At 44.1% G+C, this 25838-nt stretch overlaps 1 protein-coding gene across 9 annotated transcripts in view; it reads left to right on the forward strand.

The window, feature by feature from the left end:
- camk2b1 (calcium/calmodulin-dependent protein kinase (CaM kinase) II beta 1) overlaps window positions 1–25838 on the forward strand; it is a 72690-nt gene that overhangs the window by 27207 nt on the left and 19645 nt on the right. For 7 of the 9 annotated variants that reach the window (XM_084551152.1, XM_084551144.1, XM_084551147.1 and 4 more), the window contains exons 7-14: window positions 9912–10014; window positions 11099–11182; window positions 11373–11467; window positions 12892–13014; window positions 13168–13251; window positions 13988–14030; window positions 22819–22856; window positions 24974–25006. In XM_084551152.1, the coding sequence (XP_084407278.1) occupies window positions 9912–10014; window positions 11099–11182; window positions 11373–11467; window positions 12892–13014; window positions 13168–13251; window positions 13988–14030; window positions 22819–22856; window positions 24974–25006 (603 nt within the window). Of the gene's footprint in view, window positions 1–4721; window positions 5063–9911; window positions 10015–11098; window positions 11183–11372; window positions 11468–12891; window positions 13015–13167; window positions 13252–13987; window positions 14031–22818; window positions 22857–24973; window positions 25007–25838 lie in introns of those variants that run through there. The other 2 variants (XM_084551149.1, XM_084551150.1) reach the window with 2 other exon arrangements.

Raw genomic sequence — 25838 nt, forward strand, 5'->3', positions numbered from 1 at the left:
ACTGACCGACGGCCGGATCAATACGTGAATGAGCTTTTACAAATGCGCACACAGCCACCTGCAGGGAGCATTCAACTTTCTGCAGGTGCAATAAATCTCCAGTCCATAAAACCATCAATTTCTCCCACCAGGCTAGTTACGATAAAATCCAGAGCTATATTTACTGTGCTCTTCATCGATTCCTCCCTCCTCCTCCTCCTCCTTTCTATCTGAGTCGTTAGGCTTTCTTGTATTGATCCCGATATTTTCGAGACGGCATCAATTAACATCAAGTACATCTGTGTAGAGGCAGAAGACTTTGCTTACATTTTCAGTTCTGAATAGTCCTCCAGCTCACGGTCAGGACAGGATGCTGCTCTAACTTAACGGCACCGGTTTCCTCTAAATATATTAGAAGCTAAACTTCAGAACACTTAAAGATTAGTGACTTTTATGGAAAAGAGGAACAGACAATAAGTCTTCTCTAAATTAGCACACATGATTTTATACATCCTGTCTCACTGTAGATACACCAATCAGCCACAACATTAAAACCACTGCCAGAAGAACTGAATAATGTTTATTGACCATCTTGTAACAGTTCATTGTTCTGCTGGGAAACTTTTGGACCTGGCATTCATTGGTGTGGATGTTACTTAGACATGTAGCACCCACCTAGACCAGACCAGGCACCCCCACCCCATAGTAATGACACTCCTTGATGGCAGCAGCCATCCCCAGCAGGATGCAGCCACAAAAACACTTTAGGAACAACTAAAACATGAAGAACAGCACAAGGTGTTGACCTGGCCTCCAAATTCACTAGATCCCAAACTGATCAAGTATCTGTGGGATGATCCACAGAGGCCCCTCCCCTCAAAGGACCCCCAATACACCACATGACACCCTCAGAAGGCCCATGTCCATTCTCTGATGAGTCACAACTGTTTTAGAGGCACAATTGAGACCTGCACAATATTAGCGGTTGAAGAAATAACGAACGAATATCCCACACCATGAATAGCTTTTGAGTCTTTAGTCTCTATAAACACAGGGATGCGTGTAACCTCGTTTCAATAAACAGCTAAAATAAGGAAATGTCTTCAAACATGTGCAGACGTAGCAGGTTACACACATGTATATATCTTTGTTTCTTTTAACCAAAGCGTTTGGGGAAGTAATCTGTTTTAATCAAAGCACAGAAACGCATTTAGAACAGGAAACGCTAAGTTTGCAGAAAATACCGTCTTGGAAATTCACAGTTTACAAAATAAACTAAACTCCTTTCTTTCTTCATTTTTTATTTTTTTTTGCTGTTGCATGCCGTCATTGAAATGTTTTTGTGAAGCACAGGGAGCAGATTATTTAAAGTCCCATGATGCATTTGCGGCACCAGTCGCTCGCTCTAATTATTCAGTTCCTCTTTGAAGAATACTATAAAGTGGGGTAACTTGTCAGACACATATATAACAGATGTAGCTCGTAGCAGGTCGTACCGAACCGCTCGCACACCTCCACGCAGGAACACATTAATAAATACAAACGAGGGCGCGAGAGGAAGCACGCGCATTTAATTTCGTGGAAGCCGTTTCAGCCTTGAGCGCTTATTTACAGACGCACGCGGCCACATGCTCGTGTTGTCTTTTAGCGATCGCGCCGCATACTCACGCAGACACTCTGTGGATGTGACCTGCCCAGTATTTATTCATTGGGAGACCTTTAGAAAGAAGACACAGGATTCTAATTTATAGCCTTGAACTTTACAGTCATGCCAGTCCAACTATCCTCCCCGCCCTCTCTCTCTCTGTGTTATCTCACCCACTGGCCACCCAACTCAGAATTTATTGCACCTTACAGCTCAGAGTCAGCTTTTGAAGTCTCTATCAGCTGACATCTAAGTGTGAGACTTAAATCGTTTGGCTGATTGATTAAAATTTTAATTTTGCCTTTTGCAGATCAGCCCATAAGTGCAGCTGTGGTTACTAAATCTGTCTGTGCACGTAAAGCAATAGAAGAATCCCACAAATATCACAAATATCATGTTGATAGTGGTGCTTTCTCTCTTGGAGCTGCAGTTTTTTAGTTGACCATAACATTACCCACATCTACTTTAAAAATAAATGCCACCCCCCACCTGATAGCTATTTTAAAGCTTCTGGTTCTCACCTCTGCCAAAGCCTCTTGTTTGACCCCTAGTAGTAAGGGCTAATATTCAGGAGGTCGTGTTGTGTCTGCACAAATATTCCACATCACAGCCGGACGCTTCAACTCTCACATTTTCAACCAACAGCGAGTCACCGTTTCGAATTTAGAGCTTCTTCTGGCACTAGATTTTTATTAAACGCCGCCGACAACCAATGCGTTTAAGAAATAATGTGCTATTTGACATATCTGACAGACCGATCAGCCAATTTATGACCAAAGTTATTATGATAAAAGTTTCTGGGAAACTTTTGGACCTGGCATTCATTGGTGTGGATGTTACTTAGACATGTAGCACCCTCCTAGACCAGACCAGGCACCCCCACCCCATAGTAATGACACTCCTTGATGGCAGCAGCCATCCCCAGCAGGATGCACACACACAAAAACGTTTTAGGAACAACTCAAAAAAACATGAAGAACAGCACAAGGTGTTGACCTGGCCTCCAAATTCACTAGATCCCAAACTGATCAAGTATCTGTGGGATGATCCACAGAGGACCCTCCCCTCAAAGGCCCCCAAGACACCACAGGACACCCTCAGAAGGCCCATGTCCATTCTCTGATGAGTCACAACTGTTCTGGAGGCACAAGGTGGTCATAATGTTATGCCTGATCAGTGTATATTTGTGACAATCATTAGTACACTTCCAGTTTTTCCCGGACACACTTAATTCCACTTTATTGCACAAACTGTTATATTTCAACTGCATTTTCTACTTAACAATCTTTTTAGAAAAGCCTCAAACAACGACCCAGATAATATTCTTAAACTTCATTTCCAAAACGCGCCAGTGGTTAGAGGAAAGAGAGCGTCTCTTCTCATTATTCAAAAGCTTCTCTTAAGCCGCGTTCAGACTTAAAACGGGCCCGCAGCGTGAAAGCGGCGGCTTGGCGGGACCTGACGAATGTGAGACAGTTGAAAAAGCAGTTAAAAAGCAATAGATGTGTGAGTTTGGGGACTCGTCAGACACTGAAACCCTGCACAGCAGTCGGCGGTGCTGTGAGGAAATATTTGAGAAAATCATCGCCCTGTCAATCATTTTATCTTTTGTCAGGTAAACAATAGAAAAAAGCTATTTCAGTGCATTTTTTTTATCCCTAAATTTCTTCCTGTCTGAATGTGACATTACTGAAAATTATACTTCATATATTGTGAAGCTATATCACCCTAATGGCCCTCATTATTTTATATGATTGAACAGTGTTGGGATGTGAAGCAGCTCAAAGAAAAAGTCCTATTTGTTCTATTTGCTGCGTGGGGGCTTGTCCAAACTCTCCCATTAATAATTAAATCTTGTGGATGTTACATGTCCACCATGAATATGCACTGAATATATTATATCCACACAGAAAACCATAGTTGTCAGTGCACAGGAAGCACACACTCCATGCACGGTCAAGCTTTTGTCTGCCCACAGCGACACAACCCAACTCGTATGTGCTTGAGTGTGTGTTAATGCAGCCGTGCATTAGTTCACACATCCCACAGCTGCACAGAAACACATGTACTTAATATCTGTCTCATCACAGATATCCATTTAAAAGTGTATTTAACGTATGTACACATCTTCCTCCCCTGCCCAGATATATCATTTATCCTCACACCTCAATCTCCCCCTCAGCGTCCCTTTGCGCAGTTCTTTTTATTTTTATTTTTAAATCTTTTGGGGTTTTATTTTTAGCAGGACTGTCGCTTACAGACATCAGAGTGACGAATCCCGTCAGCAGAAGCCAGCTAGACTGGCACTGGTAGAGATGGCGCTGATCCCAGACACATCTTTTAAATGTTATTAATTGCACAATGACTCACTCCTTCCCTTTCCTCCTTCATCAACGCCTCCCGTGCCCCCCCACCCCACCCCACCCCACCACCCTCACCCCTTGGCCAGCCACACTCTCACGCCCCTCTCTCATCACCAAAGACCTTAATGGCTAAAACACAGCGGGAGGTGGGGTATCAAGGATCCACCTTCAGCCAGCCGCCTGTTTGTTTTTTTTTTAGATGCGTTTGTCTGATGATACCCTCACACAGAGGTTACCATTGGTTAGTTTCAGATTAGACTGATTGATGAGGAGTTTTCTGTTGCTGAGCACCCACAGATATGACTTTCCAAGTTAACCGGGGTCAAACCCAGAGCTGCAGCCACACAATAGCCATTTGAAAACTAAAGTCATGTTTTAATAAGTGCAGCTCAACGTACAGAAGCCAAGATACGTTGCAGTAGGACTTACCAGTGGAAATTACAATATATAATATAAAATAGACCTTGGTTGGTTTCATTGGTTTTGTTGGTGCATCATCCTAAACTGAGATTAAAGCTTCTGCATCGGCTCACAGCCATATGGTATGGCGTAACGACGAAGAACGCAGCAGCACCTGTTACTGGTCAAAATTGCACTTCATCATCCATGTGTTTCAGTGGCTGGACAGGAAATTCACCCTCAGTGGCTGTTCATGCCATCTACTCCGACGTCTTTTCTGTGTTGCAGCCATTTCATAAAAAGCTAAGTCGCTGTCGCTGCAGCTCGCGTCATTACAGTACAATGGTGATACCACAGCACAAGTAGAGGCACTTGCGACAGCACTTACCGTTGCAGAAGTATACATTAAGTTTAAGCCAGTAAAAGGTCAAAGTGTGATGCCTGGCAACAGAAGACTCTTTTCAACCAACTGTTCTACCCCTCATACATCCCACCACCTTCCTTCCCTTCCCTCCCCTCCCCTCCCTCCTCTACCTGGCTTGTGCACGGGATTGTAGCGCTGCTAAAAAACTAACATGCGCCCCCCTTGGTGTTTGCATGCAGTCATTGCATCCAGCAGATCCTGGAGGCGGTGCTTCACTGCCATCAAATGGGCGTGGTGCACCGGGACCTGAAGGTGAGTGATGGGGATCAGTTGTATATATGTGTACAGGGTGGTGGCGGGGGGGGGTTTGAAAAATGTTTTTATTTGTATACTCTGTGTATGTTAAAGAGAAACTGTAATGTTTGTGGATGTAATGTCACTTCCAAAGACTCAGGAGTAATGGAACCATCTTATTCCGCCTGATAGTTGGTTATACAGTTAGCTGGCCCCTTAGATTCAGGTCAAAGCTCTAACAGCTTTGTGGCAATTACCATTAGACCGTCAAATACCCCTTGTAACATTTCTCCGGCTCTGTTCTTCCTCTTTGCACAACTCTTGTTGTGTAAACACTGCTTTCCCCCGTGCACTACTTAAAGCATGCAAAAAAAAAAAATGCTAGCTGACCAGAGCCTCCTCTCTATAACCTCTGTCATTGCACAGTTGGCTTGTTTTTGTCAATGGATCTGTTTAAGATCACCCGAGAGAATACTTGATCTGATCTCTGGTTCATTTGCAACTCAAGAGAGACGTTAACTATCGATTATCAGGCACCCTGGGAGTGTTAGATTGCCTTTATAGACAGCTCATTTACTGTTTAGAGTCATTCATTAACTCATGGGGTTCCTTTAAAGGGGAACTACTGTTTTTTACAATCTGGACCTTATTTCTGGCATAAAATACAATCGTTTACTCGCCCATATAACTTTGTTGTTATTTGGAGTCGTTCATCAGATATTTACATCCGCGTATATCCATATAGTGGGAGTGACTGGGGCACCGAAACGTAGCCTCTAAATAACACATTATCTGCCACGAAACTCGTTCATTTCACCAATATTTTGTTATGATACGCTAGTGCTATTCTCTGTTGAGTCCAGAGTTACCGGTTATCTATTCGCGATCGTGCAGCGGTTTGTTGTTCTTTGGCCAGCCTCTGCATCCTCCTTTCAATGAGCTCTTCATCCGTATAATCTGGCTCAAAACGTTAGGGACGTCCATCACGAACAAAGTCATCGTCTACAACCTCAGAATCGGAAAAATATTCAGTCATGTTGCAAAAAACTAGCAGTAGCAAATTACAGGTAAACAAGCCGCGCGGGGTGCCCAGCGCTCAGAGATGACATCATCCAGGTCAGAGGTTAGTAGGTCAATCTACAGACCTCGGATCATGATAACAGGTAACTCCGGACTCAACGGGGAATAGCACTAGCGTATCATAACAAAATATTGGTGACATGAACGAGTTTCGCGGCAGATAATGCGTTATTTAGAGACTGCGTTTCGGTGCCCCATTCACTCCCACTATATGGATATTCGCTAATGTAAATATCTGACAAACGACTCAAAATAACACCAAAGTTATATGGGCGAGTAAAATATCGTATTTTATGCCAGAATTAAAGTCCAGGTTGTAAAAAACAGTAGTTCCCCTTTAACTTGGCTCCTAGTTTTGAAATGCCCGAGGTACATTTTCAGGTTTCCCAAAGCAGCTCCCTCAAATATGAGCTACGTGTGTGACCCAGCATCCGAACTGGTTCCGTGTCTTGGTAGCGTCTTCGTACGTGCATGCCTGTCCGTTGCATCTTGCTTTGCATGATACTACTTTGTCCAGTAGACCTCCATGCAAATGTCAGTCCCAGCATTCCAGCAAAGGCGTGTTGTGTTTATCAGAACTGTTGTGGCTATTTCTTTATTTAGCTGACACGCCTATCTGGTTTCACACCCAAGCGCTGGGGAGGGTTTCATGCAATAGGTCATAGTGTGATGACTGAGGACAGTCCGAGCGGCAAGTTCCCTCAATTTAGAAAAGAAGCACATAACGGATTCTTGAAAATCCCACTTAATAGCAATCAGCTGATGTAGAAAGAGGCGCTATTTTAATTCGGACTGTGTGTCAAGGTGGTACATTTGCGGCGTAAGAAAGAAATGTCCTTCTCTTTAAGTGTTGGAGCAACTTGTTTAGACAAAGGATTTAGTATCTAGATAAGAGTAGCATTAAAAATACTTTAACCAAACCACCTTGACTTGACTTCAAGTACCATTTATGTCAAGGTAAAATGAATTAGGTCTAGTTTCTCCAAATCGACTTAAAATGGAGTGCCTTCTTAATGGAGGTCTACATCTCTGCCGCCTTCTCTTAAATCAGTAATGCCACAGCATCTCCAGTGACAAAGAAATAAAATAAAGTAGGAGAGAAAGCTGGGAATCATTCCATTTCAAAACGCCCACTCATGACCGGGCTCTCGAACACAGCTTTTTCTATCATCTGTACACGGTCCACCCTCTGCCCTCCTCAACCAAACCAGTCGCTGTAGTCATCAGTGTGCTCAGCTGCGTGTCGGTTGTCTAAAAGTACTTGCGCGCTAGAAAAAAAGAAGTGAAAGGAAGGTGTGATTATGTCAAACAGTGATTCAGGCTGCCGCTCTTACATCTGAACGCGTGTCCCGGTTGTCTTGCTTCGCGTTTATGCACCTTTTTTTATTTGATGGAAGCCGATGGAAGCTTCATCATAAATTCCACCCACATCCATTTTCACGGATTATCTCCCTGCTGCAGTGTTGGCAAGTTCTAACTCCCCTCTCATTTATGAAAAGAGTAGAGCCCAACCGAGACATGGAAGCTGTGAGAATGTGGTGACGTGCGGTAGGGCACGGAGCCTCAGGATTACCGGTTCGCTCTTGCTCATTTCCTTCTCCTCTCCTTCTGGGCTTAAAGGCTGTAAAAGCACACTTCTTTTAAGTATCTCAGCTTTAAATACACAATGTTCCTTTGGCTCTAAACAAATTAGCGGAAAACAGAGAGCGAGTGAGTTTTCGAGGCTGTGGAGACTGCAGTGCAGGGGAGGCAGTGACAGAAATGCAACCTAAATATAATGTCCTCATTCTATCCATGCTGAAAGTTTGGACTTGTGTTGCCGTTTGTTGTGCTGCATTCCGGGAAACAACAACAACACCAGCTAATTGGAAGAGCATGAATACGTTAAGACATTAAGTGTCGCCCTTGATATAGTCAAATTCGCCAAGCACAGACCAGGATTGCAGATGATAACCTTGCTGGGAAAGGCACCTTAAACGGACACAGCCAAGGAACTCATTAGTTTCTGTCTAGTGTAACACTAGACACTTTTGGCCCAAAAGCAAGTCGCCACCTGGCAACAAGTTATTTAACCCCAACTGATGCAATGAGTAGCTTCTCATTTCTTAAACAACCATGTCTAAAGACACATCCTATGGTCGTGGAAAAGATGTTAGTCTGTTTGAGAAGGGTCAAATCATTGGCATGCATCAAGCAGAGAAAACATCTAAGGAGATTGTAGAAACTACTAAAACTGGGTTAAGAACTGTCCAACACATTATTAAAAACTGGAAGGATAGTGAGGAACCATCTTCTTCCAGGAAGAAATGTGGTTAGAAGAAAATCCTGATTGATCGTGATTGGCGATCACTTAAACGTTTGGTGAAATCAAATTGTAGAAAAACAATAGTAGAACCCAGGGCTATGTTTAATAGTGAAAGTAAGAACATTTCCACACGTACAATGTGAAGGGAACTCAAGGGATTGGGACTGAACAGCTGTGTAGCCTTAAGAAAACCACTAATCAGTGAGGCTAACTGGAAAAAAAAAGGCTTCAATTTGCTAGGGAGCATAAAGATTGGACTCTGGAGCAATGGAAGAAGGTCATGTGGTCTGATGAGTCCAGATTTACACTGTTCCAGAGTGATGGGGGCATCAGGGTAAGAAGAGAGGCAGATGAAGTGATGCACCCATCATGCCTAGTGTCTACTGTACAAGCCTGTGGGGGCAGTGCTATGATCTGGGGTTGCTGCAGTTGCTCAGGTCTAGGTTCAGCAACATTATGTGTCCAAAGAACGAGGTCAGCTGACTACCTGAATATACTGAATGACCAGGTTATTCCATCAATGGATCATATTCCAAGATGACAATGCCAGGATTCATGGGGCTCAGATTGTGAAAGAGTGCTTCAGGGAGCATGAGACATCATTTTCACACATGGATTGGCCACCACAGAGTCCAGACCTTAACCCCATTGAGAATCTTTGGGATGTGCTGGAGAAGGCTTTGTGCAGTGGTCAGACTCTCCCATCATCAATACAAGATCTTGGTGAAAAGTGAATGCAACACTGGATGGAAATAAATCTGGTGACATTGGAGAAGCTTATGGAAACAATGCCACAGAGAATGTGTGCTGTAATCAAGGCTGAAGGCGGTCCAACGAAATCTTAGAGGGTGTTACCTTTTTTGTTTTGGTGGCAACTTTCTTTTTGGCCAGGCAGCGTCTCCAGTCTGGTTACTCCGTTACCCAAGCTGACCTCCAAAACTCTTAAGAAGTTAACTTACCTTGTTAGTTAGCCATTAGGCATAGTAATTACGCTTTATGTTTTACTTGTCGTGCAGGTTTTGCCAGTATCTTTTACAGAGACGATGATCTAACGTGAGACTCAGAGAGATGCGGTGAAAGGAAGGGAAAAGGAACAAGGGGGCCAGTGGGGATAGCAGCCCATTATTAGAGCCCTCCTCTGACAGAGAATAATGAGGCTGGCTGCATTATCTGGGCCACAGAGAAAGGAGCCTGTAGACCACAGCTCATCACTCGAGACTGAAGACAAAAAAGCACTGGGCTTAACTCTGTTGAGATGTGGAGTAGCTTTTACGTGTCCGTGCACGCTCTTCTGACGACGTCTGTTTTGATCCGTGTGTGTGAAAATACAGTGTCATTACGAAGCCCCGTTACAAACCTCTGCATGCATACCGTTCCACCTCCAGCTCTTATGCCACTTGGAGAGTTTATATGCTTTGTGTACCACGTGCTTTAATTCTTTAAGTGGTCGGTAATCGTCTCTTCTCCTGTTCCCCACTTCAGCCAGAGAACCTGCTCTTGGCAAGCAAGTGTAAGAACGCCGCAGTGAAGCTGGCTGACTTCGGCCTGGCCATCGAGGTGCAGGGGGATCAGCAGGCCTGGTTTGGTAGGTACAGCGGACAGATGCAGGAGTGATGAAGTGCACAGCAGAGGCAACAAGTTTGAAGTTACCAGAGAGAAAAAATGAAAATGTTGTGGCATGTTTGGGAATAATGGAACAACTTATGTTGGTTCCCTTTGTCAGAAAGGATCACTAATTTGTGTGCACCACAGTAAAAACGCTCATATTAGCTCACATTACTGGTGCTTCTACACCAAGAATGGCCATGCATATCTCCACTTACACCGATCAGCCACAACATTATGACTACTGAACATCTCGCTTTTCTGACAGCAGCTGTTTTCTTGCTCTGATTTGTAGTTTTTTTTTATATTTTAGTAACTTAGTTTTGGTCGTATACCAAACATGTAAATCTAAAACATCCTCCAATCCTGAAATCTGAACAATGCTTGATCTCAACCGATCAGCCACAACATTATGACAGGAGAAGTAACTAACATTGACCATCTTGTGACAATTCAACTTCTGGACCTGGCATTCATTGGTGTGGATGTTACTTAGACATGTAGCACCCACCTAGACCAGACCAGGCACCCCCACCCCCAGCAATGACACTCCTTGATGGCAGCAGCCATCCTCAGCAGGATGCAGCCTGACACAGACACAAAAACACTTTAGGAACAACTAAAAAAAAAAACATGAAGAACAGCACAAGGTGTTGACCTGGCCTCCAAATTCACTAGATCCCAAACTGATCAAGTATCTGTGGGATGATCCACATAGGCCCCTCCCCTCAAAGGTCCCCCACTAACAACATCCTGTTACCAGACACCACAGGACACCCTCAGAAGGCCCATGTCCATTCTCTGATGAGTCACAACTGTTTTGGAGACCTACACAATATTAGGAAAGTGGTCATAATGTTGTGCCTGATCGGTGTGTAAACGTCAAACATGGAGTGGGAGCTTTTCAATTAACTGACCTTAAATCCTCATTTCGCTGTTTGTGAAGATTGTCTTTCTTTCTGTATGAGCTCAGCCACCGACTGCAGCTCCACAATCTGTCACCTTGAACACGTCAAGTCAGTTCCGTGTGTTTTGTTTCTTGTTTGTTTGTTTTTTTACTGCAGGATTTGCCGGCACGCCAGGATACCTGTCCCCTGAGGTATTGAGGAAGGAGGCATATGGCAAACCTGTGGACATCTGGGCCTGTGGTGAGTTGTACGAAGAAACACACACTCATTCACACACAAACACACACACTCACATGGCATTTCTTATATGATTACGATCAAAAATATACAGAAACTTGCTGAATCACATTTTCTAATAAATTGTGCGTTTTCTGTGTGTGTGTGTGTGTGTGTGTGTGTGTGTCCATGTGTGTGTTTGTGTGTGTCTCAGGGGTGATCCTCTACATCCTGCTGGTGGGTTACCCTCCTTTCTGGGACGAGGACCAGCACAAGCTGTACCAGCAGATCAAGGCTGGGGCTTATGATGTGAGTCTCCTCTCCTCTCCTCTCCTCTCTTGCTCCCTCTTTTCTCCCCCTCCCGCTGTAACGCCCTCCCCTCTCCTCCCACTGCCCTCGTTCCTTTTTGGCAGCTATTCAAACTCAGTCACCTCATTCATATTTCAGGGGGTGCAAGAGAGGGAGCCTCACCTTAGATCACGTTAAACTGCTTGCCAGACGGAGAAAGAGAAAGGCTGGCAGAGATTCTAGGCTCAGAGGACACAGACCTCAGTGTTTACGCCTAAACACAACAGGACCTGATGGGTTGAACATTTCTTAACAAATTGCCAAGGGCCATGTGTGGACTGGCCTTTTTGGTACTGTTAAACAACACACCCACTGGGACACACAGTGGCAAAAATGTTCAAGGCGTCCTGGGACATGTGTCGCTTCCTGTCCTTCTCTTTTTTTTTTTTTGCTCCGTATTCATATTAAAGCTTTTCCAACAAAGAGATATAAACCACCAAGTTTTATTTTGTTATACATCACATCAGTGTGTCACCAAACTTAAATATGCACCGATCAGGCATAACATTATGACCACCTTCCTAATTTTGTGTAGGTCGCTCTTGTGCCTCCAAAACAGTTGTGACTCATCAGAGAATGGACATGGGCCTTCTGAGGGTGTCCTGTGGTGTCTGGTTTTGGGTCCTATGGGTTGAGGGGAGGGGCCGCTGTGGATCATCCCACAGATACTTGATCAGTTTGGGATCTAGTGAATTTGGAGGCCAGGTCAACACCTTGTGCTGTTCTTCATGTTTTCTTGAGTTCTTCCTAAAGCGTTTTTGTGGCTGCATCCTGCTGGGGATGGCTGCTGCCATCAAGGAGTGTCATTGCTATGGGGTGGGGGGGTGTCTGGTCTGGTCTGGTCTAGGTGGGTGCTACATGTCTAAGGAACATCCACACCAATGAATGCCAGGTCCAAAAGTTTCCCAGCAGAACACTGAATTGTCACAAGATGGTCAATGTTATTCACTTCTCCTGTCAGTGGTCATAATGTTGTGGCTGATCGGTGCACCGTATCTCATGTTCAATTTACTGTATGTTGGGATCAGTTAGGCATTGTTTAGATTTCAGGATTAGAGAATGTTTTAGCTTCACATGTCTGGTATACGACCAAAACCAAGTTATTAAAATATATAAAGATCTTCATCCATCGCGTCTTTAGTAAAAAGATATTGACAGTGAAATAACTTTGAAGGTTGAAGGACTATCCAGTTGTGTGCAGAGCTTTATTTTTCTCTGTATCAGTTGAAACACGCCTCATAATGAACCCCAAAGGGCATCTTACCGGACTCATCTGACAAGACCTGAGTCTGGCTACGTTGATCTAGAGACAATCATCGCAATAGCTTAATCTTCTAGTTTCCAGACGTTAGATATGTTTTCAGTGAATGTGATTTGGTTTCCAGTTTCCCTCCCCAGAGTGGGACACAGTCACCCCAGAGGCCAAAAACCTGATCAACCAGATGCTGACCATCAACCCAGCCAAGAGGATCACTGCTCAGGAGGCCCTCAAGCACCCATGGGTCTGCGTAAGTGTCCCTGTCTTCATGAGACAGACAAGCGGAAAGTAATACTGCTGCACGCCTGGAAACGGCATCAAAAACATAAACTTAACTGATTTCTTCTTCTTCTACTCCTATTGTCCTCCTCCTGCCGTTCTTTCTTCCCTTTCTTTTTCCCAGCAACGATCCACAGTGGCGTCTATGATGCACAGACAGGAGACCGTGGAGTGCCTGAAGAAATTCAACGCCAGGAGGAAACTCAAGGTCTGTTTGCATACTCGCCCCACGCCCCACATCCTCCTCTCCTGCACTAATGAGCTCTTCTTTACATATTTCTCTACTTTTTTTAATGATTTGTGATTCAAGATTACAAGAATGTGCCCCTGGATACTGAGTAGAGTAATAAATCAAACGTCTTGAAGCATGGGTACGATCCAAGCTGATCCTGTACGCTGGGTTTCCCTTTTATTGCTGACATTATTGGTGGATGTAACAGCTTAGCCGCTGCAGCCTGACACTGTTACCCTGCTGCTGCTGCGGGCCGCTCTCGGCGTGGCTCAAATGCCAGCACATGGGACGTTGGACGCGGGCGCACAGGTGGCTGCAGGCAAATGTTGCACCATTCAGCTAACATGCCATCAGCATCAATCAATTGTCTCTCCGGCTTTTCACATTTAAAAGCAAACGGGCTCCGGTGGGGTTATACATTCAGGACATACAGAGGACAAGCAGTTACAGAAAATTATCTATTTGAGTTATCAGCTCTAGTTTTAAATCCAGATAAAAACGTTTCAACATTAGCCGCTTAGTTGCTTATCGCTAACGTGTAATTTGTGAGATTTGAAAGGTTACTTCCACATTTAACTGATCGTTTTATGAAAGAGCTTTATCTCTTTAAGTTTAAGGACACTTCAACTATTCGTATTCAGTTCTATAAAAATATCAAAATGATTGTGTTCTTATTTTAAATGGTTCCCTTTTTTTCCTGTTTTCTTCTCAGGGGGCTATTCTTACCACCATGCTGGTTTCTCGAAATTTCTCTGGTAAGTGCTTCTCGGAAATAGCTCGTGAATATCAGCTAGTCACCGGTCAATAAACAGCTAGCCGGGTGTCAAACTCATTTTAGTTCGGGGGCCGCATACAGCCCCAATTTGATCTCAAGTGGGCCGGACCAGTAAGATAACAGAATAATAACCTGTAAGTAACGACAACTCCTCATTTTATTTGTTTTAGTGCAAAGAAGAGCAAGTACATTAGGAGAATGTTTATATTTAATAAACTATCCTTTAAAAAAATGAAATTTCTTAAAAAAAAAAGTAAATGCAATTTGGTCACATTGCTGTCTGCTGTTTAGTCCTGGGTCTCTGTGTTGTCTTCCATCCACTTCCCTTTCTAAAACAGTGGACAAATTAAGGACGGCAGTTTTTTTTATTGAAAAATTGCAGTGTCTTCTATGCAATTTTTACACAAATTCATGCTGCGGGCCAGATTAGACCCTCTGGCGGGCCGCTTTTGGCCCGCGGGCCATATGTTTGACACCTGTGCTTTAAATGTACAGTATGTGCCTTATTGTCTGAACTCCAACTGTATTGCTATATGCAAATAGTTAAGTACACAGGGAGGATGAATTATTTGTTGAACACATAATTAAGTTTTAAATTTAAAATTTTAATTTTTAATTGCTATTATTATTATTATTAGTATTATGTATTTTATTATGATTAATATTATTAGTATTATTTTTTTTATTTTATTTTTTTCAATAATGTTTTTTTTTTGTTGTTTTTTTTATGTGCATCTGAGCTACTGTGACCAAACAGTTTCATTTGTGGCTCAGTAAAGTCTAAGTTTATATAAGACTGTTTGGATCATACCGCCGATCTTACTTCACCAACTCAATGTAACTGCCATGAACCTCTGCTCAAAACCGATTTAGAAAGCTCACAGTGGGAGAGAATTATATGAAAATAAGATAAAATAGGTTCATTTTGTTTTTCTATTCTGCCAAAATGGAGACATGTGTCTTGTAAACACAGATAACCGTTAACATACATGTATATTGAGTTATATTAAGTAGAATAGAAGTTAAGAGAGCATGCAGCCATTTCCATTTCATCTCAGCACATCTTCAGTGTTCCCCCTCCATGTTCTAATATAATGTCATAAAGCAGCTGTTTAAAAAACTTAGCTCGTGTTAATTTATTGTTTCATCATTGTCATTTGAAGATTAGATTTGTTTGTGTGAGATAACATTTAAAGGGGAACTACTGTTTTTTACAACCTGGACCTTATTTCTGGCATAAAATACAATCGTTTATTCACCCATATAACTTTGGTGTCATTTGGAGTCGTTCGGACCATATTTAGATCAGCGTATATCCATATAGTGGGAGTGAATGGGGCACCGAAACGCAGCCTCTAAATAACGCATTATCTGCCGCGAAACTCGCTCATTTCACCAATATTTTGTTATGATACGCTAGTGCTATTCCCCGTTGAGTCCAGAGTTGAATGTTGTCTATTTGCAAATACAAATATTCAGCCATGTTTCAAAAAACTAGCAGTAGCAAATTACAAGTAAATGACATCATCTAGGTCAGAAGTTAGTAGGTCAATCTACAGACCCCGGGTGATGATAACAGGTAACTCCGGACTCAACAGGGAATAGCACTAGCGTATCATAACAAAATATTGGTGAAATGAACAAGTTTCACGGCAGATAATGCGTTATTTAGAGGCTGCGTTTTGGTGCCCCATTCACTCCCACTATATGGATAAAATCTAATTATCATTCGAACGACTCCAAATAACACAAAGTTAAATGGGTGAGTAAACGATCGTATTTTATCTCACCCACCACCTCAAACATTCATGTTGTCCCTAAAAATGCAAATAATATATATCATAATATAATATACTGATTATTTCCCTACACTATAAACATCAGGTCCGACACTTAAAGACCGTATGGCCCCGAAGCGCAAGTATTTTTGCACCGAGCTGCAGAGGACACATCCTAAATGTGGGGAAACACTGAATTTGATCTGCAAACTGTGGACATTTTAATGTCTGTGTGTTTGTCTTTGCACATATTCATACAATGCATGACTTTCCTGAACATTTAATGTGATTTTAAACATATGTTCAGAGGTCTAAGTGAGACACTGTAATCTCTTTAGCTTATTACGTACTGCGGTTTGCGATTTTGTCAGCTAATTACACTTTTCCGCACAGTTGTGGTCAGTGAAATGAGAGTTAAATGACAAACTTGACAGAAGAATCACACTCAGTACGAGTGATGGCACATTCACCTTTGAATGCAATACATCTTATCTGTTTTCATAGTTGTTCACGTACAACTTAACTGTAATTTGTATATATATAAATGTGCGTGTGTGTGTGTGTGTGCACAATCATGCTGCCTCAGTTAACATGAGTCACGGCAGAACTAGCGAAGCAGCGTGAACATCCGCTCTTTAACTCTAGGCGTGTGCCCTGGCCTCTCCTACGCCTCCCTCTTCATCCTCCAGTAGGTCATCAGGTCAACGAGTCAAAGGGAGAAGGAGTTAAAAAAAAAAAAAAAAAAAGAAGATATTTGTGGCACATTACATCAACACAAAAGGCAGTTTTAGCTTTATGCAACGGGCTGCTGCGTTGTGAATCACGTACTACACAGATGATCGGCGTCTCTGAGTCACTGCTCTGACACGGAGGCGTGTTTCTGTTTCTCACCGCATGCTGATGTAATGTCTGGTTGGAGGTTATCGGGATGAGCCTCGGGTTGGGATCAACCGCCTGCTCTAAATTCAAGCGCTTTCCATAGGCAGGCGGCCACAAATCTAACGTGAACTAACATGTTGCTTAAATTCTGCATCATCATCATCATCATTATTACCATTTCCACCCTAACATTAACGCTCTTTGCAGATAGAGGGAAATTGCAGGCTTTTGAAGAGGTGAAAGTTGAGGTTTGTGTCTCTCTGAGGACGAGCGACGGATCTGACAGAATTTGTTTTGCAGCCAAATAATGTCAGTGGTCTGTGTGTTCAAACGAATCCCCCTCTTCTAAACTAATGCGCCCTATTTGTCACCTTTCCTCACTTTTCTCCCCCTCCTCCCTACTTTACCCTTCACCCTCCTGCTGTGTCTGACTCACCCCGTCCACATCACCTCCTGGTCTTCTACCCTTCTTCTTAAATGTCACCCCCCCCAACCCCCCCTTCCCCACCCTTTGTCTCTCATTCACGGCTTTCTCCCCATCCTCTCCTCCTTGCTTTGTAACTCTCTTTCTTCCTTCGTGGGTACTGGACTCTTAACAGTGGGCAGCAGACAGACCACCGCTCCGGCCTCTGTCACTGCGGCCGCGGCAGCAGTGGCTGCAGCCGCCGGCACCACCGCTGGGCTGGTGGAACAAGGTAGCATGGTGGCTCACCCAGGGCATGCCACCCCCCCTCTCACCCTGCCCCCCTTTCGCTGTCACTCTTATCTTCTGCTCTTTGAACTTGTTCTTCTTCCTCTTCTGCCGATCCGCCTCGGTCATTGTCTTTCTCTGTCACCTCTCACTTCCTTCTTCCTGAGCATGGGAGTTCAGAGCATGACGGGCGACCACGCTGCTAACAACGTACGTCTCCGATCAGCTCATCGGCTGCAGGATTAGCTACGTTTCCATCTGTTTGGCATTTTGATGCAGCATACCCATACATATCCCACCCTCTGGCATAACTCAAGTGAAGAATATTGATAATTAGTCAATAAAAAACACAGTTAAAGAAAGTAGAAACACATTTTAAGTGTAAAATTACAACCCTCGTGCATCGTTAGGGACGTTTTTGTCCATTTATGCAAGTTTTTCTCCTTCATCCAGCCGTCATTTTGGCTGTGTTAGTGCATGTGGCACATTTTTTTGTGAAACAAAGTCTCCCTCTACACATCTAATAGGTCAGCAGAACACTGTGAAAAAAAATGTACTGCCCTCTTGAGTCATTAAGGACAGAATTTTTGTCCTTAATGACTCAAGAGGGCAGTACATTTTAAATCTGATGCTGCACAAAATCTGATAATAATAATAAAGTCAGTATTTTAGCTAAGCTTGGTCATATCCAAGACATTTTTCTGTGATTTTAAGTGATCAGACTTGCATTTAGAGGGTTAAAATCCTCAGAATGATTTGATTTTTGGTAGTTTTGTAAAGTGCTGAAGAGATTTGTGCAGAAAAAAAAGCAGAAATATATTAATCAGTTAAGTTTTTATAGTATTTTCTTTAATAGATTTTTGTTCTTAATGACTTAATAGGGTAGAACATTTTAAATCTGATGCTGCACAAAAGCTAATAATGCATTCAAGTCAGTATTTTAGATAACCTTGGTCATATCCAAGACTGATTTGAAATAAAGAATGCCCCAGCCTCCCAACATTAGTTTTATGGTCAATGACTCATTTTTTGTGACTTTAAGTGATCAAACTTGCATTTAAAGGGTTAAAATCCTCAAAATAATTGGATTTTTGGTAGTTTTATAAAGTGCTGAAGAGATTTGTGCAGAGAAAAAGCAGAAAATATATTAATCAGTTAGGTTTTTATAGTTTTATTTTAGAGATTTTGGTTCTTAAGGACTCAAGAGGGTTGTAAATTAAACTGATGCCTGAGGTGAAGAATTAGATTAATGCAAATGTCCTGCGAAAATGACAGTATCTATATCTTTTCAGGGAAGTTACGATACATAAGCAAGATAAAGTTTACTTTCAAATCAAAAAATTGCACTAAATTGCATCTTTACCCGGTGTCTTAGTAAAGCAAAGCAAATGAGAAATTAACTTTTGCCAAAATGAAAATGCTCTGATTTCCTTTTCTAATTTGAGTAAGTGATGGAAGCCCAGCTACTACTGTCTCTTTTCATGTCAGCCCATCTTGTCACCTCTCGTCTGAGATCTGGCGCGGTGGCTTCGGCGCCTGTCGCTCCTCTGTCATCGCCACGGACCTCGCCACGGCGCCTCCATCCCTCTGCCCAGCCACGGAGCATGGCCTCGGCCCCGTCTCACTCCTGTCCTTTCTCTTTGATTCTCTCTTTTTTTTCTTCCCCCCTCTCCGACATCTCATGACATGTGACTCCTATTCCTGTACTCTTTCATTTCTACCTTTCTGGTCTTCGTCTGTCTCTCGTGTCACATCCGTTTGTACATTTTCACCAGTATCACTCCCACTTTCCCTGTTTCCATAAAAACAAAAAGAGTCCTATCTATATTTCCCCTCATCCCTCTTTCCCTCTTGCTCTCTCTTTCTCTCTCTCCTTTTCTCTGTCTGACAATGACACTGGAAAGTCCACCCCCTGTAACTTTAAGGATGGGACTGCCCAAGAGCTGTTGGTGAATGCTGCATGGGGCACTGGATTTGGTGCATGCGCTCCAGCACAAGGGGACTTTGGTGCATGATGAACACTGTAAAAACGATGCAAGGCTGGGCCCCGTTCTCTTGGAGTTGATTAAGCTCCGAAGCTGACTATATTTTTTAGATTTCTTGCACGGATGTCGTAGCCAGTAGTTTGCCAAATGCGTGCTGTGAGCTGAGCTGTAGCTGGAGCCTAACTGTTCGTGTTCGGTACAGTTTTGCGGCTCAAATGAACAGAACTAGCCTCCTTTGCACTTTATTTGATAGAGAAGGCCGTTACATTTTTCGTCTTTTGAGCCATCGCGCATCCTGTGAGTCTGTTGCCGCCGCTCGGTTGCATGCGAGTTTACGTGTTTTTTCGGCAGCAACCGCAGCGAAGACCTTCACATGACAGTCTAGCGCTGAGCTGAGGAGACAGAAGCTGTGGCCGTGTCCTTGTTTCTGTGCCTCAGTGGGACGCCACAGTCCTTTCTGTGTCCCTCAGCCTCCACGAGGCTCCAATCAAATATTTATAGTGGGCTGTCTCCCCAGATCAGCCTCACTGGCTGACTGGAGGCCTTGTTCTATTTGGTGTATTCACGCACGCAATTGCCGTCTACTCGAACTCACCCTGTCCTCATGCAGGAGCTCTGTGAACGCCGTTGTTTAATGTGTCCCGGCCTTCAACGTGCTATGAATCTTCATGTGAACTCATGCCCATCCTTGCTTTGTTCTTGCAGTGGTTCATCTATCTTTTATTTATTTTTTGTTTGAAGAGTTTATCGGTAATAGTTTTGTTTTAATCTCTTCCTCCTCTCTCTTCTTGCTTCATGTGTAATTTGTGCCAAGGTAAGGAGAGCCCCTTGCTTCCACACCTTTCGCTTTGAACTAAGCCAAGCTTTGACTTTTCAGGTTTCCGCAGAGATTTCGACGCCATTTTTTTCATTTTCATTCTTTTCAGTTGAGGTATTTTTGACAGAATAACGCGGTTTTCCCATCTTCTCCTTACCTCCCCTCTGTTCCCGCGTCCTCTCCTCCTCTGCCGAGCCGTCAGAGGACGTGAGAGAGCGAACTTGACGCGACTCTGACCCCGATTCTTGTCCTCGGCAGCAAGCGGCCTCTGAAAGGAGGGAAGAGCGGTGCAGCATTAAACCATTAAACCATGCACATCCATGCCACTCTCGCATCTCTACGGGCGACGTGGTGCTCACTTTTCACTCCGTGTTGCTCCTCCCGTGGCGACTGAATATGCTAACCTCACATGACATAACCTTTAACCGAGGCGGAAAAACTAAAAACTAAACCAGGACGGACGGTGGCAACGATAGAAGCGTGCACCCCATTTAGTTTTCTCTTGATTTCTCAATCAGTTTTAAATGTATGTGCTAATAAGGAAACTGGCCTAGATGGAACATTTTTGGAAGCAGAAGTGAGGAAACCAGACGGGAACGAACAATAGAGGCAGATTTAAAGAACTGCTAGAAATAGTAGTTTACGTAACGTGGCTGGATACTGATGTGATTGCATCTGATTAGATTAGAAATTGCACTCAGCTCCTTTAAAAGGTCCCGGCGAGGCGAAGTAAATAAGAGAAGGGCGCGATAGGAAACCAAACTTTCCCAGATGACTCATTATTCATTATAATGTAGCAACGGTTTTTTATAGAACAGATTACTGTTCAGTCGGATCTTGTCGTCCTGACGTGAAGCTGATGAGTAAACGGTGAAAAAGATTAAATATACAGATCAGCCACAACATTATGACCACTGAGAGGAGAAGTAACCGACATTGACCGTCTTGTGACAATTCAAAGTTCTGCTGGGAAACTTTTGGACCTGGTATTCATTGGTGTGGATGTTACTTAGACATGTAGCACCCACCTAGACCAGACCAGGCGCCCCCACCCCATAGCAATGACACCCATCCCCAGCAGGATGCAGCCTGACACAGATACACACACAAAAACGCTTTAGGAACAACTAAAAAAAAAACATGAAGAACAGCACAAGGTGTTGACCTGGCCTCCAAATTCACTAGATCCCAAACTGATCAAGTATCTGTGGGATGATCCACAGAGGCCCCTCCCCTCAAAGACCCCCCCCACTAACAACATTGTGTTGCCAGACACCACAGGACACCCTCAGAAGGCCCCTGTCCATTCTCTGATGAGCTACGACTGTTTTGGAGACCTACACAGTATTAGGAAGGTGGTCATAATGTTATGCCAGGATAAAACTCTGTCTGTGCCTGAAGTTGTTTCTTCTCTTCTTGCGTTAATGTTGTGAAACAACCTTAGCCTGCGTCTCGGTATCAATATTTAAGTGTTAAATATCCCCTCATCTACACGTCCCGTCTCATCAGCATCTAGATTTAATCCTCCGTCTACACAGACACACCCACGGCCTCCACCGACACCACCGTCACAAAGAGCCTCCCTCTTATTTCGGGGCCCCTCTGGGTGAGTGAACATGCGTCTATCTGGTGCGATCAGACCGCCCCACTCTCCGCGCTTTAGCCGCGCAGTCACGGCAAACGCCCCGCGGACCGTCTTCTGATGTCTGGGATTATGAGCATTACGCTCATCAGAGGACTTTGTCTTCAGTATCATGTTTCCTCTCCCGCCGTCCCGTCCCCCCCGCCTCCCCCTTCCCTCATTACCCTTCATTAGAGAGCAGACTGGAGACTAATCCTCCTCGAGGCCTCCGAGGAGATCTTTAAGGCGAGGCATGTTGTTAAGGTTTAGATGGCCCGCCTCGCGTGGCCGTCAGAGAACTGAGTTGTGTTTTTGTTTCACTGACTACAACGTCTTCGTACCGGAAGACAAATCATCAGATTATGAAACTAAATCAGCTGTGTCGTGTAGCTAATCTCAAGACAGACTCTGGAAATTAATACTGTGATAGATTCCTGGATAAGAGGCTTTCCCGGAATAATTCCTAGTCCACCTGACTAACTCCAGCATCTCAGACCAATAGTGTTGATCCTCTTGGGACCTATCAGTGGTATAGACGTATTAAAGCATGTTACAGATGCACCTTTCTGATATGGCTTGTGATGCGTAACAATAAATCTTATATAAATTCAGTTTTGCAAACAAAAAAAATGCAGCTTTAGTGGAAAAAAAACACACATCAAGGCGAGTTGTATGACTCAGTTACTCATGCGGCTCCCGCTCCTGTGATCTCGTGAACTCTGGAGGTGGGAGTCACTTTGCCGCGATCGTAAAAACGCGCTTTCAAGTGCGCGGTTCTTTTTATTCTGCAGCCTCAGGCTTCCTCAGCTAAGACGGCTTTACTACAGAGATCAAATAAATAAATAGATGAATAAATAAATAAATAAAAGGAGAATTCCGTTTCAGAAACTCAAATGAACGTCACCTCTGAAGGTTTCAGTGCAGGGTAAAGACGAAGCAGAGCCCCCGTTGCTCGTCTACACATTTAACTGTTTATTCTTTTCCTTTCTCATTGCAGCAGCCAAGACCTTGCTCAACAAAAAGGCAGATGTCAAGGTAAGGTTCATCATCACACAGTTCGTCTTCCTCCCACTTCTATTATCTACTACTACTACTCTCTCTCCCTCCTCCTTTCTCAAATTTCAAACGCTGCACCTTCAACGCTGCTTCATTATTTGCTTCCTCCCTAATCTGGCACACTTTTATGACTTTTCTTTATATATATGTATGTTTTTCCCCATTAATTCGGTGCCTGGTGTCATTGTCGCGTCTTCATCGTGTTTCCAGATTATGTGCATCTGAATGAGGGCTGCAGATTAGTTTCCCGCACCGTTCTGCAACGCAAAGACATCCTCCGACTTTTTCGCACGACGCCCCGCAGCCCTACTCACATCTGTGTGCACACGTCTCCATATCCATGCATGTGTGTTCCAGCTCGCGCGTCACAAGCCTCAAGCGGCGCATCCTCCCGACGGCGCCCTTTATTTTGATATTACATTCAACTCGCTGCCACCTCTCTGCGTCTCCATTATCAAATGAAACCATCTGTCAGCCCCTCACTTCTTCACTTCCCCCCTCTCTCTCATTCTCTCTCATCTCTCCATTTTCCCGCTCACCCCATCTGGTCTTTAACCCCACATTCCTGCTCTCGTTCACTTTTATTGAAGATCTCTCGCCATCCCACGCTCGCACGTGCACGCGCCGCAGTAACACACATCCCACGCACGGCTTCCATGAGTCTGCGCGCGGCGTCCAGGTCGTTCGACAGAGCTCGGCGCAGAGGTGTTCGTGCTTCCTTCACCTTTGGGCCGAGCTTTAGCGAAGGTGTGTGTGCAGAAAAGTGAACGCCGCCGTGTGTGTGACCGCATCCCAATCGTTTGTCGGCGCTAATAGGAGTGTGAGCGTGCCTGTGCATGGAGTGAGCGTAAGCGTGGGTGTTTTGCATGTGTGCTACGCTAATGTGCACCAGTGAGGGCCTGTGTGTGTATGTGTGTGTGTTTATGTGTGTGTGTATGTAAGTGTGTGTGTGTGTGTGAACGCCCCCCTCCCTCCCTCCCACCCCACCCACCCTCCTTCCTCCCTGCTCGGTTGGTTCAGCAGGGAATGTGACTCCGGTTCCAGGAATAGCTGCCAGTCTGGACCCTGGAAACTCAGACGACAGAAATAGACACTTACTTCCACTGCGGCGCTCTCATCGCCTAGCAACAGGCTCCACACACACACAGACACACACTCGTCCCGGACCGTTTCTAAAGGCGTCTTCTCCTTCTTCTTCTTTTTGCCGCTGTCCCTCCTTTCCTCTTCCCCCCCCCCCCCTCTCGTCTCCTTCCTCCTCGGTTTCAAACCCTCCACAGGTCCTTTTTCGTTCTTGCCGCGACTTTGACCTCCTCTGCTCGTTCTTCTCCGAGTTACTTTCCAGACGGTTCACGAATGTGTAGCGGCACCTGACGTTTTCGGGGCTGTGGGTCTCTGTCTCTTGCACTAGTTACCCACACCACCGTTAACCTCCTGTGCTCCCCGGTCGCCTTAATCAGGATACAATAAAATAAAACAAAAAAAGTCTATACTTACATCAATAAACTCCAAAACAATGCATCAAATCTGACCTGAATTCACAAGAAAACAACACAGAGGACATCTTATTTAGGATTGTGCAGTTAAATTATTGATGTATAAATTATATATTTGACGACAAAAAGGTTTGGGCCGGATTTTGAATTTAAAATGAATCCTGGGAAAGCGGTTTACTAATCTGACAGAACAAATAAAGCATCTTCTTGTCCTGGTGCCATCCGGCTTCTCGCCCCGAAATGCCTCTGAAACAGAAGAACAGAGAGTCGCGGTCTCTTATCCCGCCTGCTTCCTGGTGACTTCCACTCGGGACCGCTGCTCCTCTTTGTCCGCTTGCACCTCTTGTACTTTTGCAGTGACTTTTAAATCTTATTTCTCTGAGGCAGCTGCTCCTTTTTTTTTTAACTTTTTTATTTTTAGCTTCTTTCTTCTTCTTCTTCAGGATTGAAACATGCATTGTCATCAAACTTCTTTTTTTTTTTTTTTTTTGTTCTTGTACCACTTCATTCACCTGTTTGTCATTGGTTGCTTTATTTCCTCTTAACTTCTTCTACCACGTGCTCCATCCATCAAAACACCATCCATCAATTGCCTGAGGACAGAAACGCAAGTCCAGCTCTACTGTCCAGTATATGGTGAGCATGCTATTTATGCATTTGCCCAGTCTCTCAGTCTCTTTTTTTTTTGTTCTCCGTCTTTTCCCTTAAAGATCCACCTTTTCCCCCTCCACCCTGCCCTTATTCTTCTCCAAGTATTCATTTTTGATCCAGTGCCACTAAGTTCATGTACAAAGTTCTTGGATATAAGTAATTTTATATGTTAGGAACAGCAGCTCTGATCAGCGCCGACGTTCGTGCCACGTAAACAAAGTGACGGCACGCGCGGAAAGCGCAGCTCGCCGACAGTTTGATTAATGGGTGCAGGTGATCCTCGCAAAGTGCACTAAGTCTCGCGTCGACTGTTAAAATGTCACGGAAGCCGAGTGTTTCGGTTCAGAGTTACTCCAGGGATGCTGCTCCAGATCTGTCGGGAGGTGGGAGGGAGGGAGGTGGGCGGGGTGCACGCTTAGAATAGAGCCTTAGAATAGAGTGTGTGCTTTTGATAGCTGGTCTTACAAGCTAATGCACATACTTAAAAACAAAAAGTAGGTGTAAAAGTGGAGGGTAGTTGCTCAGGGAACCAAATGCAAGAATTTACAGGAATTGTGGCACCGTGCACATTTTTTTAAAAAGGATCTGAACTTTACTTTCTTCTGCCCTGAGGAACTTCTTCTGCACCTCTTCCTCCTTCGTGCACCATGGTCCTTGGTCACCTGAAAGACCACCTGTGTGTTCTTGAACCCCTTTTATCCATCATGCTGTTGACTGTGATCACTTTTTTTTTGTCATGTATTACCTCTGTTTTCTTTTATTATATCAAAATGACCGGCGGCCGTCTCCGTCTTTGGTTGAACCTCAGACCGCAACT

The sequence above is a fragment of the Chelon labrosus genome (assembly GCF_963514085.1).
Source record: "Chelon labrosus genome assembly, chromosome: 9".
Lineage (NCBI taxonomy): Eukaryota > Metazoa > Chordata > Actinopteri > Mugiliformes > Mugilidae > Chelon > Chelon labrosus.